Source organism: Lutra lutra, chromosome 7 (genome assembly GCF_902655055.1).
Source record: "Lutra lutra chromosome 7, mLutLut1.2, whole genome shotgun sequence".
Classification (NCBI taxonomy): Eukaryota; Metazoa; Chordata; class Mammalia; order Carnivora; family Mustelidae; genus Lutra; species Lutra lutra.
In genome coordinates, this window is record NC_062284.1 from 68050917 (window position 1) to 68070998 (window position 20082).

A 20082-nucleotide genomic window follows, 5' to 3' on the forward strand; every position below is an offset into this window, starting at 1 on the left:
TATTCCTCTCCCTCTACAACAAAGGCTATGCAAAGAAAGGAGGGAGCACATAAGAGCTGCTCAGCTCTAAATTGGACAAGGTTTATTAAAATATACATTGCCATTTCAGTAGAAAGCCAAATCAGTCATTCTCTCTCATACACACATATACACGCATGTATATGCGTGCACACACACCCCTTGATCATAACTCCTATGTTTCCCAGTATCCAATTTAAAAGTTATAAAGCCAAATTACTTGTGATTCTTATTTCAACCCCTGAAGAAGAAAAACATTAGCTACTTCATAATGTATACCAGCTGACATGTGAACAGAGACCTATAAGACATGAGAGAACAAACCACACTGGTATATAAGCAAAGAGTGTCAGGGTAAAGACATACCAAGCACAAAGATACTGAGCTAGGAGCATGCTGGGTGTGTCTGCAGAACAGCAAGGGGGCCGACTGGCTAAAGCAGTTTGTGTCAGAGAGAAGGGTGATGGGGGGAAAAGGTCATTGGATAGCTAAGATCTGGCCTTAGGACTCTGGCTTTACTCCAAGTGAGATCAAGAGCTATTGAAGTGTTCTGAGCAGTGCAGTGATATAATCCTGTTTATATTTTTAAAAAATCACTCCTTTTAAGATAGCCTGCAGGAGGTAATAGTGGGCTACTGCAGTGTAATACAAGGATGCGAGTTACGAGCCTAACAGGAGAGGAGCTGGTGAGTAGACTCTGGATTATCTAGATAAATGCAATTAACATTATTAATATTCAAAAACTATTACCAAAACCAAAGAGGAAATTGCTCAGATAGTGAAATCACCTGTATATGCCAGAGGTCTGGTATTAGTAATCTGCCGTGCTTTCATCGCTTGTTGTTGTTTTTCCAGAGCTGCTAACATATCCCCCAAATCTAGCTGCACAGGGGTTTTATTTTTTTTCCCAGCTGCCTTTGATAAAGCTTCCTGCAAGATAAATGGAACATTTATTTTTTGTGATGGCATTTAAGTGTGGCAATTTATGACTGTGACTCCTTCTGTGCATCCCCTGCCAAACCTACCAATTACACCTGTTCATAAATATGAAAAAAATACCTGTAGTTTTTTTTGCTCCATACTTATTTCTGAATATTCTTGAGCTGTGGCAAGGGCTGCTGCTAAAGCTTTCTTCTTCTGACTTTTTGCACGTTTAGGAACTGAGGTTGTAATGGGAATTGGAGTCTGAACTATATTGATTGGTGAGTTTTCAGGTAAATCATCCAACTAGGATAACCAGACAAAAACATTTGTTAGTGATTGAACAAAGGTCTAACCGTAAGGAAAGACAATCCAGAATGTGGGATGTTCTATACTATATCTGGACTGGAATCTTTGAGGATTCAATGCCATAAAGAACAAAGTGAGATGGTGGATCCTTCCAGACTGGAAAATAATAAAGAGATAAACTGCTTAATGCAATTGGTGACACTGGTCCGCATCTTGGCCTGAGAACAAAATAACTCCCAAGTAAAGTTTTGCGACAACAGAGGAAATGGACTGTATGCTGAATGATATGATTCAATTAATGGTGTTTTCTTGTCCCCAACAGAACTATGGATTTTACAGGAAAGTATCTTTGTTCTGGCTATGTTGAAAATAAATATTAAGTACCAAATATATGGTTTTCTTCTCTACCATGGTGCCCCACGTCTTTATGCTAACCTATAATACTTTTCAACATAGCCACAGCTCAAGGGATGTTCAAATACTTTGCTTATCTTTTTAAAGAGTCACTTACTACTTTTGAAGAAAGTTTCTGTTGAATAGTCTCATCTTTAACATTTCCACTCTCATTTAGTTCTTGAAATCTATCTTCATCCTGAAATAATTTCACATTTTAAGTAAAAACAGTTCAAATCAATAAACTCTTTAAGAAAAATGCTTTATAAAGCTTTAGAGTAATGAAAAATGGGGAAGTAATTTTTAAAATTCTAATACTAGACTAAAGTCAGTCTTAAAAAGGAAATCTCATTTCTCACATGCTACAACATAGCTAACTTTATTATTCATCAGTGGGGGCATATCTGTTCATGTCCATTCTTTGGATTTGTGTCTACTATCCCATTTTAATTAATTCTATTTTTAAAATGAATACATAATTGAAAAGAAATACAAAAGGGTTTTTATCATATTTCAGATAATTTGGAAAATATTTTCAACAGAAAGCTTAGTATGAATTTCATAAATATATTCCCTGTCCTGTAATACTACACATACCTGTCAATAAGGTTAAAAGTATAAAAATTTAAAAGAAAATATTATTCAAAGTAATTTCTTAACCAATATCCTCCTTTAGAGTGGAAATTATATCTAATATTTTTAAGTATAAGGATGGAACCAATTATATGGTTAAGTGCAAATAATCTGCTACATGTTCTCGATAACTGAATAGAGATGGACTCTCAAGTCCTTTAGGTCGATTACTAAGTTATCTAACATATTATTCATTTCTAGTCTCTGGCCTAAAGCACATTTGCCAGTTTAATTTCCACGTATTGACCCATTTTACAAAAACTATGATCCAACAAAAATGAGTTATTCAAATGAGTTACCTGGGATGTTGTTCACTATCCTGACACAACCAGATTCTACTGATTCTTTAAAGTCTATTCCAAAGATTGTCTCTAACCTACTCCAAACCCAAAGGGACTTGTCCCTCCTTTCAACACCAACCACACCTAAGCAAGTACTAGGTGTATATGCATCTACATTACTATACAGCAACCTTCCTAAGGCCACTGTGTTTACTCAATGTATCATTCACAGAAACTTATTTTACACATAACAGGCCTCCAATAAGAGTCAGCCTGATGAATAAACAATAAAATACTCCAAGCAGAATACAAACTTTCTGCCTATTAGAGAAAATAAATTAACTTTTTTTTTTCTTCTTCAAGATTCTCCTGGCTAGCAGCACAAATTACCTAGACCAAACCATTCAAATCTAAAAAAACTTGACAAAGAGACTAAACAATAATAATAAAAATTAGGGAGAAAGTTTCGTACTAGAAGAAACCAACATAAAATCAAGTTCTACCTCTACACATTACCTCATGACGAAAATTATAAAAATAGACATTAATGAAGTTAACTATAATTTCATTACTAACTATTATTAACTATTACACTATCTATACATATCCTGGACAAAAATGAATCAATACTTCTGAGTAATTTATGATCTAATAACAGAGTCATAAAAAGTACTTAACAGAATGTAAGAAAATTAATTTTTTTTTAAAGATTTTATTTATTTATTTGACAGATAGAGATCCCAAGTAGGCAGAGAGGCAGGCAGAGAGAGAGAGAAGCAGGCTCCCCTGCTGAGCAGAGAGCCTGACGTGGGGCTCCATCCCAGGACCCTGAGATCATGACCTGAGCCAAAGGCAGAGGATTTAACCCACTGAGCCACCCAGGCACCCCGAAAATTCATTTCTTAATGGGAACATTTGCTATAATAATTTACAAATAAAGCCTGAAAAAATACCTCAAAATATAAAGACTCAGAATTTGAGTCGCCTCTATGAGATTGACTGGTGTTTAATTGCTTATTATCTTGTCTCTTTTGCAAATTCTGTCTTCTTTCTGAGGAAGTACTATGTCCTCGGCATCTGAATCCAACCTAAGTAAGCACCAAAAGAAAAAAATATATTATTTAAGTGAACATTTTACTGAAGTATAACATACTTATAGAAAAGTACACGAAAGTATACAACTCGATGAATTAAGTGCACAATTTACTATAGAAGTTTTGTTAAAGAGCTTTTGACAAGAACATTTTAAGGGAAATAAAAAATGTGATAATGCAAGTTACTTCCCTCCTCCCCTCCACCTCATACATGAACGTTTAACCAGCTTTACTTGTAATAGCCAAAAACTGGAAACAACTCAGATGTCCTTAATTGGGAAAATAGTTAAACTTACTGGGGTACATCCCTACTACTGAACAACAGTCAGCCACCCAATGGAACAAACTTGATGTACTCAATAATCTGGATGAATCCCCAGAAAGCCATGCAAGTGAGGAAGCCAATACTAAAAGGACTGTATGAGTTCATTTATAAAACATTCTTGCAATGACAAATTATAGAAAGGGGGGAACAGATCATTGGATTCTAAGGGTTAATGAGAGGCTGGCCAGAAGAGGAAAGGAATGTGGCTATAAAACAGAAACATGAGGGATCCCTGCAGTGATGGCTGTTCTTCCTTGTGTCAATGTCAATATCCAGGTTGTGACATTGGACTACAGTTTTGCAAGATGTTCTCATTGGAAGAAACTGCACAGTACCCTATTAAACTATTATAAGTCTTCTAACATCTGTGGTTTTATTTTTTTAAAAAACAATTTCTAGGAAAGGTTAAAAATTAAAAACTTATTTCCCAGAAAATAGATTTAGAACAAAATTTTCATTCAATCTATAAATTATCCTATTAATAAACTGTGAAATGTCAATGGTCATAAGGGCAAGATTTGTAAGAATCTTAAGACATTTCAAGATCCTCCTCTTAAGTACCCAATGCGGCTAACATGAAATACCTCTCCTAACCAGGACACCTAGAAGATGTGAAAAGTATAATCTTCATTACCAGTTACCCCCAAATTCTAACAATAAATAGAACCTGAAGCAGATATAGAACAGAAGGTGCTAATATACATGTTTTTGATGATGAAATCAAAATTATGCACACAAAGACATGAAAACCACCTAGCAATTCCCATACTAAGTAATTGGTCTAAAAGACTTGCTGATAAGGAATAGAATTTTTTTTAAGAAACAGAATTTTTATACTCTTTTGGGAGGCAGGTTACATGGCAGAACAATAAGCCAGAGAAGATGGTCATACACCAAATTTAATTCTTCCTTAGAGTACGCACTGTGACAACTGGGCTACTTCCTATAATTAGATATCCAACAGTTTCTTAATTTTAAATATTCTTCTAGATACTCAACAGTTTCTTAATTTTAAATATCTGCCTCATTTTAAAATAGGCTCAAAAACATAGATAGAGATATGGACAGAAGAATACACACATGATGAAACAAATCTCAGTAAAATGTTAGCTAGCCTCTAACTGGTAGCTGTATGAATGTTCTCTATAAAAATACTTCAACTTCACTATTTTAGCAATTTTTGTAAAATGTTTAAAAATAGGTCCATGAAAAAAGGTTCATACAAGACTGGTAAAACAAATGCAATTTTAATGTCTAGGTAATAAAGAAACAAGTTAATTCACATAAATTATTAACACTGAAGTGAGTACTCATATTCAAGCCCCAAGACAGGTATGACCAAAAAGCAAGAGAATAATTCCTGAGCACAACTCTGCATTTCTGTGGACAGTCACCATGACAAAAAGGTAAATGTAAACCTGCTCTCCAAAAGCATTAAAATTATATCCAAAAATAAACCCTGTTGTAAATCATTTACTAAATACGTATTAATGTTGCTACAAACACTAAAGCAATTAAAAAAAACAAATGGAACTTTATTTCTTATACTTGGGAGACATAAAGCTCCAGGATTAAATTAAAACCCCCAAACTAATGTCCCAACAAAGTTCATGAGAACTAAATTTGCACGTATACCAATTACCTCCTAAAAAGATGACTCAAAAATAAGAAGACATATAGTTTTTTGCATAGGAAAATGCCACATCACAAAGGTAATCCACCCTCCCTAAATTGATAGATTAATTTAATGACTAATACAGAACAAAACAGAAATTCTAGAACTAGATTTCAATATACCTGGGACTTTAATAGATGATGAAAGTGGTTAATATCAAATCAGTGAAAAGATGGACTTTTCAATGAATGGTGCTGGAGATTTGGGTAGCCACTTGGAATATATGAAGTGGAACTATATTTCACACCATGCACAACACAAACCCAAATGGAATAAAGATTTAATATAAAAAACAAGAATAAAAACACACTAGTGGAAAACAGGTAATTCCTTTATAACCTTAGAGTAAGGACTTGGCATTAAAACTCAGAAGCCATTTTAAAAAACAAAAACAAAAAACAATAAATTCAATATATAAACTTCTTAATGCTATTTAAAACATAAACTGGTGTAAGGCAATAATAGTGAGCAAAGTCAAAAATAAAAATGAAAGCCTAGCAAAATATTTGTAAGTCATATTACAAACTAAAGGCTCCCAAATTTTTAAAAAAATCTGGTAAGAGCTTGATGGAGAAACTGATTTTAAAAATATACCAAAAAAAAGAAAAAAAAAAACAGATCAAGATACCAAAAAAAAAAAAAAAAAAAAAGGGCAAAAGATACAATCAGACAAGTTAAAAAAAAATAAGAACAGCCCATAAATACGTGGGAAGATGCTCAAAAACATTCATACACCATTTCCACCTAATTGGCACAAATCCAAAATCCTGAAAACACATGATTTCTGAAGCTATATGGAAAAAGGCACTTGCCACGTTACTGTTGAGACTTAAGTGGTAGGGTTGGCCAATACAATCAAATAACAGAAGTGGCTTTACCTTTTCACTCAGCAGTCCCTTACCTAGGAATTTACTGCTATACACATACATTTCTAAATGATACTGCAGTATGTCTACAATAGCAACAAATTACAAACAACTCAAATGTCCATGAATAGGAAGACTACAGAAATCAACAAGTATATCCATACTCCAAAAATTACAAGTTATTTTTTAAAAACTGTGGAAGCCCTGTGATACAATAGAAAATGTTTTCAAGATACACTGTTAAGTGATGAAAGCAGAGCACAGAACAGAGTGGATAAAACATAAGATACACAACTGTATTTACTTAGAATGACATGAAGAAACTCTGGGAAAATACATAAGAAACTACTCAAATTGGGACAGATATAGGTAAGATAAGACAAGGGGAGAGAGTGAAAATGAGATTTTTTTCATCATATAATCTTTTTCATCTCTTCTATTTTTCAACCAATTCACAAAATAAAACCATTTTTGAAAATTTAAGTTTTTAGATTCTGTACATTATTTAAAATTAAGGTTATGACAGATTATAGGAAGAACCTGTCTGTTCAAGTGTTAAAACATAGTAAAAATATTAAAAATCACAAGGAAAACAGCATGGTACAGGTACCAAATTCTAATAAATGGAATAAAACAGCCCAGAAACAGCACCTAAGATGTAAGAAATTAGCAAATGAGAGAAAAGAATGGATTATGATTTTCAAACAGCTGGTTAACTACTTTGAAAATCTACATCACTGTATCATGCATCAAAATAAATTTCAGATAAAAAGTTCTTGCAACGTTATCCTATAAAAAGGTAGTGGAAAATACAAGTGAATATGTCATTTCTAAAATACTTTCTAAGCCTAAAAACAATCAGAAACTGCAAAAGGGGAAAATATTTTGACTTAACAGAAAAAAAAAATTCTGCACATCACAAATCAAACACATACTTCAGAATAAGTATTAACAACACATCAGAAGTAGAAAACACATTATTCAACATCTGGCTCCAGTTCTTTTGGAATGAAGAGAGATACAAAATAAGCAAAACTTAATATATTACATGTATTTGCATAATTTTTTATTGTTCTTTTATTATTCTTCACCAGTTTGGAGGCTCAATAGCTGTACTACTTCCTCTCCAGTGGGCCACGGATACCAAAAGTCTAACAAGTTACAATTTCAACATAAAATTTTAGCACTTAGCTAAACATTTTATAGATTCTGTTTATCTCATCTGTATAAACAATTCTTGTTTTAGCTCTTTTGTTTCTAATCAAATAAAGCTAGACTGCCTCTCATGGGTGCCACAAACAATGACTCATTTTTGCAATAACCATAGGGCAAAGGGCATTATTCTGCTGTCTTCCTGACAGTCTAATTAATGTTAGGGAGCAGCTGACGTCCTTCATTTCAGGGAAGCAAATGAGCAGGCAAGTATTTGGTCTATTTAATCCATTAGTAACTTACTCCTATTTCAGTTCATCCACAGATCTATTCAGATGTGATACTTTTAATACCTTAACTAGATTTAAGGAAGCCAGGAAGTCTATCTAAAACTTGAAAAGGAAAAAACGGTGACCAACAAATAAATCCCTGATTTCACAATCAACCAACTCAAGAAGACAGTTACTGGGAATCCATGGCAGTGTATAACCTGCTCAGCTGTACGGCAGCTAGAAATTGTTCCCCAAAAGCAGGAAGCCACCCGTCCGGCTACATTACAGCATGAGGCAGCAACTACTACGGTCCTGCAACAAGCACGGAGCGCATAGCTTATGGTGTTTATGGTCTAGTAAAGACACATGAACAAGGCCACGGTCCTCAAGTTCCAAGAATCAGTATTTGTGGCATTAAAATGTTTTTAAATTTTTTTATATGGATAAGAAAAAGTCACGGCAGATGAAGCAGGATTGGAGGATATTCTTTTTTAAAACTATGAAATATGCAAATCTATTTCTTAAATACAATATAGTAGAAAATAGCACAACATACACCTATATACACATCACCTATAACCAAGATTTTCATTTTGTCTCATTAAATAATAACTTTACTGGCTAAGCCATTTTAAAGTTACAGATGTCATGGTATTTTATGATTATGTAATACAATATGCATCTTCAAAAATTAAGGGCACTGGGACACCTGGGTGGCTGAGTTGGTTAAGCTGTTGCCTTCGGCTCAGGGCATGATCCCAGGGTCCTGGGATCAAGTCCCACACTGCGTTCCTTGCTCAACGGGGAGACTACTTCTCTCTCTCTGCCTCTCCCTGCCACTCTGTGTGCTTGTGCGTGCTCTCTCTCTCTGACAAATAAATAAATAAATAAAATCTTAAAAAAAAAATTAAGGATATTGCCCTTCAAGACCACTATACCATTTATAATAATTCAAGTTTCTCCAACCTAATTCAAATTACCTGTGAATTATTTCTTTGTTCCGTCTGCCTTCCACCTCTAGAAAATGTCTGATTTTTTTCCATCCAAGGTTTTTTCTGAGTTGCCTGGCAAGTTACATTGGACCAATTTACACTACCTGTAACCAATGAGATTAAAAATATGATTTATTTATGAAAGATGCCAAAACCTAAATTATCCCTTAACTTTGTAAATTGAAAGTCAGTTACTATAAACACAAAACTGGAAATTTCTCTACAAAATTTAAGTGGTATTCCAATTCTTAGTAATAGAAGTGCCATCTTGCAGAATACCCCAATTTCTCAATGGAGAAATTTTCTCAAGTTTTATCAGCCCAACTGTACTTTCAAAGTAAGGTGAATCTCTTTGGAAGATTTCTAATTTTTTCTGCAGTATCAGCAGGCTTCATGCTTGAAAGCAAAGCTCTGACATGGACAAAGAAGAAAGTATAGCAAAAACACTATGCAGAAAATAAGTACCTGTACATATAGATGATTCCACATGCTAAAAATAAAAACAAAAAAGACAATTATTTTCCGCTTAAGAGTCAATACCATATGCCTTGTAACATGTTTCATAACTTAGTCTAGTGTGAAGCATGCTTATTTACAATCTGAGAAAAACACTTCTCCATATGTATTTTTCATATTAATATACAAAATACATTTTAATCCAGTCTATAACTACAGGAATTGTTAATGAAAATAGATACTTAAGCTTGAGAGAAGATATAAAGATAATACTGACATAGGTGACCAATAAAGGAATCAAAGCAATGTTACATACATTCATGGTGCTAGAATCGGGATTTCTCAAAGCCCCTGCTGCCGGCTGGTTGTTGCTGTGTTTGGGACTGCAGTAGCCACTATCACTGTCAATGTCAGCTTCACTAGCCCCCTGCTCACTGGAGGATTCCGCAGTCGGGTGGGACGCTCTTCTCCTCCTGCCTTTGGACTTCCAGAGCATCGTGACAGAGCTCTCCGAGAGAGATTTGTTAGCAATATCTGATGGGAAATCTATAAAGCAAGGAAGGTGTGACATCTCTTTGTGAGGACCAAACTGATAAATTCTTGTTAAATTATCATTCAGGTCATAAGAAAATAAAGATATCTAACTTTGTAAATGAAGAAAAGTAAAAATTTTGGGTGGGAAGATCATCAAGAGGTAAGATGTTCCTGACAAGCTGGTTTATGACATGTATTTATTATGACAAGAGAATAAAATATTTGTATAAATATTAAAACAAACCACCATTACCCATTTCAGAAAAATAACAATACCAATCTTTTTGAAGTCCACTGCATACCCTCTTTACCACTACATCCTCTTCCTCCCCCAGAAGTTACCTCCACATGGAATTCTGTGTTTATCATTTCCTCACTTTTTAAAATACTTTTTTCATGGATTTTTGTATTACTAAAACATAAATCCTGTAATTTTACAGTTTTCACTTTATAAAAATGAAATTATACTGTCCATTTTCTTTTGTGACCTGCTTCCCAGTGTGCCCCACCCCCTCAACATTAGTTTTGAGATTCTAATGCATGTGGCTGTAATTCATTAATGTCACTGGAATCTAGAATGCCTATGTATGATGAACATACCACATAGTACTTATCCTTTGTACCACTGATGGGACACCTGGGACTGTTTGGGGGTTTTGCATTATTAAATAATACTGTTAGGCCTTATGGGATACACATACTCAACTTTACTTGGTAATGCTAAATCACTTTCAGGCAAACTGCTTAAAACAGTTTACAACCCAAAAGAAGATATAAATATCCACAGTGATCCATATAGTCACCAAATGCTTGATACTGTCTGCTAGGCTATAATTTCTGTCAATTGTTAGATATAAAAAGATGGCTCATTTTGAGTTTTAATTTGTATTTTCTTGCCTAATCATGAGGCTTGGTATCTTTTCTAATGCTTTTAGCTACTACTGTTTTCTCTTCTGTGAAATACTTAATTTTATTTTTGGATTGTTTAACTTCTGCCTATTTTTCTACTAAGTTGTCTCTTTATTTTTCAATTTCAGAAATTATAATCAAAAGACATTTAAAAAACTCTTGCAATGTCCTCCTATCCTAACAAATAACAATTTTCCTTTTTCTATATTTCTTCCCATAACTTTTATACAGCATCAATACAATTTTGAGTTGGGCTATTTAATATTATGTATATGTTCTTCAAAATTATAATGTGAGAAGGCTCCATATTATTCCACTGAATGTTCTACACTTCTCTTGTCACCTGTTACTAAACAGTAGGAAGCTTTCAGTGTGCTGCTGCAATTTGGATCTTTTCAAACAGTCCTTTTTCTTTCTAGGGAAATATATCCATTTTAGATATAGTAACAGGAGAAGGACAACTGGGTCAAAGGAAAGATTCCTATAGTCCCACCACACTGTTTCAGCCCGCTGGTGCTGTGTCCCAAGGCCCTGAGAACAAGGTGGGATCATTTTCTTATTCATTCATATGAATTTTTCATGTCTTCATATTAATACTTTATTAGTGACAAGCATCGTAAAAATCGTTTCCAAATTTGTGGCTTATTCTTTCACTCACTTTTGATAGAATTTATTTCAGAAATAGTTCTCTCCCTGCAGTCATAAAGATATCTGCTTATATTTTCTTCTACTGTGGTTTTCCCATTTGTCCTTAATCCACCTTTTTTAAAAAGATTTACATGGGGTGTAAATTAGGTATCCGTAATGCTATCTCTGTTATTTTCCACGTGTTTTCATATACATGTGAATCTGCTTCTGGGTCCCCTGTTCTAACTTTTATATAGTGCATTTTTTATATAAGTCTACAAGAAGTAAGATAGTTTAATAGGTCTTGATATTTAGAAAAAAAGTTCTTTTCTTTTCAGACAAATGATCCTTTTAGAATTAGTTTATCAAGTTCCCAAAAAATTCCTATTAAAATTTTGATTAGAACTGCACTGAATCTACAGACTGAGTACTGACATGGGGAAAATGACATTTGCAGTATCAAATCATCCTATACGAATAGGATATCTAGTTGTTGTTGTTTTTTTTAAATGTCCTACCATAAAGTTAAGATTTTCTGCATAAATGTCTGGTACATCTTTTGCAAAGTTCATTCTCAGAAACTTATATATTTCTTGCTATTATAAATGCCACCTTTTCTCAAATTTTGTTTGTAACACACTGAAACACACTTTTGTATATTTTACCTAGTATTCTTGTTAAGCTCATTAAATACAAGTTATGTTCAAGAATAACAACTTGTTACAAGTTCCTTTAAGTTCTAATATTTCAGTCTATCTGTGACTGATACCAATTAATCCTGAGAAATTAAAAACAAATTAAACAAAAATACTAATAGAATGTAAAATCTCAGAATTTGAAAAAAACTAAAGAGTAGGAATACTGATAAAAGGTATTATCTTCTAATCAAATTTTACCTTCATTTTCATTTTCTTTTCACTTCTATCAAAGCAAGTTGACATGCAATATTACATTAGTTCTAAGTGTACAACATAGTGATGCTGCAAGCGTCTATACATTACGCTTTGCTCACCACAAGTGTAGCTACCATCAGTTTACTCCCAACCCTCTGGCAACCATCAATTTTTGTTCTCTGTGTTTATGGGCCTATTTCTGCAGGGGTCCCCCCCCTTTTTAAAGGTTCCACATATAAGATTTTAAGACTCCATCTGACTTATTTCACTTAGCATTATAGCTTCTGAGTCCACCCATGTTGTTGCAAATGGCAAGATTTTATCCTTTTTTATGCTTGTGTAATATTCCATTGTATATACATGCCACATCTTTATCCATTCTCCGTTCATTTACTTATGGACATTTGGATTGCTTCCTTATCTGGGCTATTGTAAATAATGGCACAATGAACATAGGAGTGAATATATCTTTTCAAATGAGTGTTTTCATTTTGGGGGAGTAAAATACCCAGTAATGAAATTATTGGATCACTTGGTATTTCTAGTTCTAGTTTTTTGAGGAATGTCCACACTGTTTTCCATAGCAGCTGCACCAATTTACATTTCCAATACATGAGGGTTCTTTTTTCTTCACATCCTCACAAACACTTGTTATTTCTTGTCTTTTTTATTCAAGCCACACTAACAGGGGTAAGGTGATATACTGTTGCGGTTTGGTTTATATTTCCCTGATTAGTGATGTTGAGCATCTTTTCATGTGTCTGCTGGCCTTTTGTAGATCTTCTTTGGAAAAATGTCTGTTCAGATCCTCTGGCCAATTTAAATTGGATTATCTGGGGGTTTTTTTGGTACTGAGTAAATATTTTAGATATTAACCCTTATTGGATATACCATTTGCAAATATCTTCTCCCATTCAGTAGGCTGCCTTTTTGTTTTGCTAATGGATCATCTATTCATTTTCTAATTCTTATGCTTCAGAAGATTGTCTTTGTGGTCACTAAATGAGCAAACTAAAGAAGTAAGGATTTTTTTTTTTTTAAAGATTTTATTTATTTATTTGACAGAGATCACAGGCAGGCAGAGAAGCAGGCAGAGAGAGAGGAGGAAGCAGGCTCCCTGCCGAGCAGAGAGCCCGATGCGGAGCTCGATCCCAGGACCCTGAGATCATGACCTGAGCCGAAGGCAGCGGCCCAACCCGCTGAGCCACCCAGGCGCCCCAAGAAGTAAGGATTTTTAAAAGCAGTCCCAGGGTTTAAAGCATGTAGAAGTAAGTCACTATAACTAGGAATAACCAAAACATAGAAAACTTTGTAATGTATTACATTGTGATTCTTTTCTATAGCTTCTCCAAGCATTTGTTAGTCCATTAATCTCACTGCTTTAGGATTACAAACTACACACAATGACTGTACCAGCAACAAGACTGTTTTTCAATGGATTCCCAGATCCTCTTACTCCTAATGGATCTAAGCAATTGCAAAAAAAAAAAACCAAAAACAAAAAACAAAAACCTGAATTTATATCACAAGTGAAAAGGTGCAACCCAAATGAAAGAAAGTATGCACCGCCAAATTTATTTTAAGTCAGAGTGGAAACTACAGAGGGGTAAAAAGTAAATGTGCCTTTGAGCAGATCTAATTCTTGGCCTTGGATCATTAACAAAAATTTTTACTAGCATCAGTGACTATGGGTGAAGAGAGAGTTATCTATCTACTCTGTAGCCATTAAGCTGAGATCAGAGATACAAACTAGAGTTTAATGATATAAACTGGAAAATATTAATTTTTATCTATTACCAGAATGAAGCTTCCTTAAAATTTATATATAGTCTTCTAATAAACTCTGGACAAAAAATATCCAACTAGTCCAAAATTCTTACTTGCTTGATAGGATATATGTGCCACTCACATTTGTTTCAGATCTATGCTAAAATGTGGCACAGAAAACTTGCCAAGTTATTTCTATAAAGATATTATATAACATTAGAGTATTTTATAAAGAGTTTTAAACTATTTATAAAAACATACAATTTTGATTTCTGCCAAAATGAGTCCTCAAATTCTTACAATATCTGCAATATTCCATCTCTGATTTCTGAACTGCTCCGCTACTACTCAGGAATAAGGACACCTCAAATCCTCCTCAAAATTGCACATTAGCCAGCAAACAAGCTGAAAGAACATTACGGATATGAACTGCTTTTATCCTTCCTAGAGAATTTCACAAAGTGGCAGGATAAATGAAAGGATGAAAGTCTAGAATCCTGAAATGTGGTACAGCCCACAATTATAAAATCAATACATGAAAACAGATGAAAATCAATGATGTATACATAAACACTCTTGCTTACCAGTTTGTTGTGAAGCATCTACCAGAAGTACAATTTTTGATCGATTATCAGGACCTGCTGCATTTGTCTCTTTCTGAGTAGCTACATTTTTCACCAGTGGCCTTTTGCTTTTTATGTGCTGTTGTAAAAGCTGTTGCTGATTTAAGCACACACACACAAAAATAATAATTTAAAATCCTACTCAGTGTACTACATTATAAAATACATATCCACTATGAAACACTCCTAAATGTATGCTCTAAATTAGTGGCTCCCAACCCATGGGGAAAGAGGGTTACTGTGTTAGGAATTCATGACATTATCTGCATTTAATTATACATTAAATGATATATTATAGATACACATTTTAATACTATTTTTCAAATAACTATTAACACTACTATGACTAATAAACTATTAATATACTTTATATTACTTGTACTTCATATTTTCTCAATAAATAATTAATAAATGATAGAAGTATAACGTCATATCAGGGTTTGTAAATTTTTATTTAGAAGGGTTCTAAAAAGGTAGTACTAAAAAGGTACTAAAAAGGGTACTAAAAAAGTAGCTCATCCAGGAGAAAAATTTTCCTTTCATGATAGTAAGAAAATCCAAAAAATTTCTGCTTTAGAGCTTAAAAACAAAATATAAAAAAGTTGAGCCTTTCCTTCATTTTTTAAAACAGGAGTATTCATCACTTAATAGCAATTTATACAACAGAATTCTGAATTTAACTTCCTAAAGTGAAGTGCTGGAAAGGCACTCTGAAAAATCATGTTTCTTTAGCATCTGAAAGTTATATTTTACTATATTATTTCCCATAATTGTTTCTTTACATTCTCCAGAGGTCCCAAAACAATTTCCCTTGACCTAGTCTTTCGATGAACAAAGACTAAAAGCTTTTTAAAGCAAGCTGGCTGCATGTTTGTATTTTAATTTATAAAAAGTATGCCAAAAAACATCAAAGATTTTTCACTGAAGAAACTAGGCTAATGGAATCTACGAAAGCATCAACTCCTAGACGATAGAACCGTAAGATGCATTTAGGAAATCACTCTGCCTTCTATTAGCTCAAAAATGCTGAGAAGAAACATGTTTTTCTTTTTACTTGCTTTGCATTAAGGCCTCAATATAAAAGTAACCTTTTAGTTAAGAAATAGTTACCTAGAATAAACCTTAAATCTCTTGTGTTTTCAAGGCCTTTGAGTCTTCCCCCCCCTTTTTTTAAACTTAGTCAAAAGGCTGATCTTAAGAGTGGTTTCACACATTTATCTTTCATTTTCTTCAGCTCAAGGAGACCTTGTATTCATATAATATAGTAAAGCAACACTTGAATAATAAAGTGCTATTGCTACTAAAAATTCACAGAATAGCAACAATGAAGTTGAAGGGATTGAATGAATCACAAATGTCCTCCATAGTATCTCCTGCTGATTTCTGAGGACTGAAATATATGAAGTGCATTAGTCATTCAACACCACTGGCATAGGATCCAAACTACCACTTACAAATACTGGTGTCACTATGCAATTTTTATCATTAAATTAAAACAATTTGGAAATACCTGTGTATAATGATTACGTAAAACTCTCAAGGAACCTGAAGATGGCTGTAAATCATATCATCAATTAAGAATAAGGCACAATAAAAAACAGGAAAAATTATTTTATAAATGCTCTATCCTTTACTATTTTATAACAGTGAATGGAATGTGATAGTAAATTCAGCATGAAAGCTAATCAATACAAGTAGCAAATTACTTCCATTATTATTAACAACAGAAATATCAAACTTTAAATAAAAGCCAATCAAAATAAGTTACCTACTTTTGGTACAACTGGTCCTCTGTTACTGTTTCTGCTTCGATGACTGGACAATGGGAAGACCTGTCCAAGCTGATTTGGACGCTCAGTGCATTCTGTGGTTATAGTATTTACAGTATTTGCAGCCTGAAAGGTGTTGGAGTAAGGTGTAGGAAAAGGATGATAGAATCCCATAACTTGGGCACATGGTGCTGGCATCAGCTGATAATATGTATACTCTGTAGAAACAGGTGGCTGAGCAGATATAATGGGGTAGGCAAGGTATGGTCCAGCAGGGTTTGGATTGGGCTGTTGCCATCGTATATCATTGTTATATAATGGAAACTGTCTGTTAAAATCAAATAAACAAAGAACAAATCTATTGAGAAGTCTGAAAATAATGCTGAAGCAAAATTTCTTAATGCATTTTAATTTAATTTTTTTTTAATTTTTTTTTTCTTTCAAAGATTTTATTTATTTGTCAGAGAGAGAGAGAGAATGAGCACAGGCAGACAGAATGGCAGGCAGAGGCTGAGGGAGAAGCAGGCTCCCCGCTGAGCAAGGAGCCCGATGTGGGACTCGATCCCAGGGCGCCGGGATCATGACCTGAGCCGAAGGCAGTTGCTTAACCAACTGAGCCACCCAGGCGTCCCTATTTTTTTTTTTTTAAAGATTTTATTTATTTATTTGACAGAGAGAAATCACAAGTAAGCAGAGAGGCAGGCAGAGAGAGAGGAGGAAGCAGGCTCCCTGCTGAGCAGAAAGCCCGATGTGGGGCTCAAACCAGGACCTGGGATCATGACCTGAGCCGAAGGCAGCGGCTTACCCACTGAGCCACCCAGGCGCCCCTGTATTTTAATTTTAAAAGTGCAGAAAGGTGCCTTCATAATAAAAAGGAGATAAAATTATCACCTTATTTCTTTGCTGTAATTAGAGATTATTATATACATGTAGTAACAACTTAAATGACAGTATAAAGGAATTCAACCTGATCTACTGCATTGCAAAATTTTAAAAGTACATATCATTCTTATTTATAACTCTCTCCTCAACCTCCTCAAGGTATTTCTGCCTTGAAGTTAAACCCCTAGCTGCTGGATCTGTAAACAAAGGATCCAAATTTCCCATACAATGCTAACCACTGTGATGGCCTCTGCAAAAGCAGGGTAAAGTGAACACTGTGTAAGGTGACCAATGGGTGATTTGATTCTTCCACTTCTCAGTCTTCAGTTCAGTCCCAAGGCCTCCTACTCCTCTTCTGTACTCCCGGAACCATCTGGCCAAGTCAAGCTCTTTTCCTGGCTCCCCTCCTTGACAATGGAAGCAGGTTCCAAGTCCAAGGGAAAGAAAGAAGAGGCAAGCCTAACATTGCCATTCTATCTCTAGCATTAGAGCCTTTCCTAGTGCAATTCCTATGCAGCATTGGGGCGCCTGGGTGGCTCAGTGGGTTAAGCCTCTGCCTTCGGCTCAGGTCATGATCTCAGGGTCCTGGATGGAGCCCCACATCAGGCTCTCTGTTCATCAGGGAGCCTGCTTTCCCCTCTCTCTGCCTTCCTCTCTGCCTGTGATCTCTCTCTCTTTCTCTGTTAAATAAATAAATAAAATATTTTTAAAAAAATTAATTGTACTTTATACTAGGCCATTTTGTCAAATACAAAAATAATAGTATTATTAAATTTGGGTTTTAAGTTGCTTTAAACATAGCCCGATATAGGTCAAAATTTTTTGACATTATGCGAACTTCAACTGAGAAGGATCCCTTACTCTTTGTCCAATCCTGAAAACTACAGGGTTTTAGAAATTATTAACCTGAATAGTTCATATTTCATAGAGCAGCTTCGCGGTCTCATATCTCTTACATCGAAAATATCTGAAAGAATGTGCCTTGGCACACTAGTGTGCCGCACCATGGCTTATACAGGGGTGCAGAAATACTGACTGTCTTTGCTTTTGGGGAGCTGGGCAGAGGCTAGAGCTCACCTGCCTCATCCATTTATCCCAGATGCTAGAGAAGTATTTTCTATGTATGTTACTTGTGAAAGGCTGAAAGTACTTTATACAGCACATTAAAAAAAATACTTTAATACAGCAGTAACATGAACTACACTAACAAAGCACTCATCACTCAGATAGTCTAAGCAGCATTAAATAGGCTATCATGACCATCACAAGTTACACCCTACCCACCAGGTCACATATTATCTGAACTGCAAGCATTTTGCTAAATCACCCTGTGACTATAGCACAGAAGCTAAATTTAAACTAGAATCAGAGTCCAGAAATATATGTTAACCATAAACGCTTCAATGTTAAGGACTATCCCTTGGTATTTTCTTCTTACACCTAACTGTCCTGGAAATTATGATTAAATACCTAAACTTAAAAAAGGGTTTCCATTCACCACTTTCTGAATATTCATTCCTCCCTTTGTATCAACTTATTTCAAAGTAATTTTAATGACTTACTGCAGGAGTCAAAAAACTTTTCCTCTTAGAAAGAATGAGAAAATAACCCATGTTAACAATTAAAATTTCTGCTTCATTTGGTTTTATTTACTTCTCTTAAAAAAAGAGAAATGGCTAATGTTTAATATTTAAAATGGAGGGTTGACTGGCTGGCTCAGTTGGTGGACCATGGGACTCTTAATCTCAAGCTTGCAAACTGAAGCCCCATGTTGGCTGTAGAGATAATAATAATAATAATAATAATAATAATAATAATAATAATAAAATAAACCTGAAAAAAGAAAAAGTTACAAAAGGAAAAAATGAAGAAGTATGTCTTGCCAATTTCTGTTCCTTACCCACCCCCTACAAAAAAAGAAAATAATAATAAACAAATTACCTATTGGACTGGTTTTCCTGCACAAATGGATAACAAGTAATCAGGTAGCTGGGAATTGGAGTTGGTTCTACACCAGAAACATTTCCATTATCATTTGGGAGTGCCATCGGGATCATAAATGTATCAGGATTCTTCTTCTGGGGAATAAATGGCTCTACCTCAGCTGACAGCTTGACATTCTTCAAAGAGAAAGTAAACCACACATTTAATAAAGGAGCAAAAAACTTAATACAGATCCACAGTTTAACAATGGAAGAGACAGGGCTTACACATAGTAATTAGATATCCTTAGTATTAGAAAACATCCAAAAGAACAGCAATGTCAAATTAAAATAACTAAATATGATTATTAAGGCAAAGCCATCAAATAAAAGAGGGAAAGGTTTATCAAAAGTTATTGCATTTTTTTAAGTTATTGCATTTTAATGAAATCATTTCTTACATAACCAAAGCTGTTAAAACAATCAAGAGTACAAGGAAGTAGACTTGAGTCCAAAAATAAAGCTGGTAGTAAGAAATCTAGCTCTTCAGACAAAACAATGCTTTTAACTAATTTTGTTAGGAGGGAAAGTCATTAAACAGAGTTCTGAAGGATAATCACTTTATATTTATTTGACTAGTCTAAAAAACAGTCTATTTCTATCCATTTCAGGAAATTAGGTAAGTACAGTTTAATTAAAAGGAAGGAAAGTGTCCAAGATTAATGAAAAAAAAAAATACCTAACATATGAGCAAGAAACTTCTGGTTCA

General features: G+C 34.4%; 1 protein-coding gene across 1 annotated transcript in view; it reads right to left on the minus strand.

The window, feature by feature from the left end:
* The window catches only part of SECISBP2L (SECIS binding protein 2 like), a 60823-nt gene that overhangs the window by 31986 nt on the left and 8755 nt on the right, over positions 1 to 20082 (minus strand). Inside the window, exons 2-11 of the mRNA XM_047736802.1 lie at positions 19333 to 19511; positions 16513 to 16837; positions 14702 to 14837; positions 9704 to 9933; positions 9397 to 9421; positions 8920 to 9035; positions 3509 to 3643; positions 1760 to 1840; positions 1078 to 1245; positions 807 to 948 (exon numbers count right to left, since the gene is read on the minus strand). Coding sequence (XP_047592758.1) covers positions 807 to 948; positions 1078 to 1245; positions 1760 to 1840; positions 3509 to 3643; positions 8920 to 9035; positions 9397 to 9421; positions 9704 to 9933; positions 14702 to 14837; positions 16513 to 16837; positions 19333 to 19511 — 1537 coding nt within the window. The remainder of the gene's footprint in view (positions 1 to 806; positions 949 to 1077; positions 1246 to 1759; positions 1841 to 3508; positions 3644 to 8919; positions 9036 to 9396; positions 9422 to 9703; positions 9934 to 14701; positions 14838 to 16512; positions 16838 to 19332; positions 19512 to 20082) is intronic.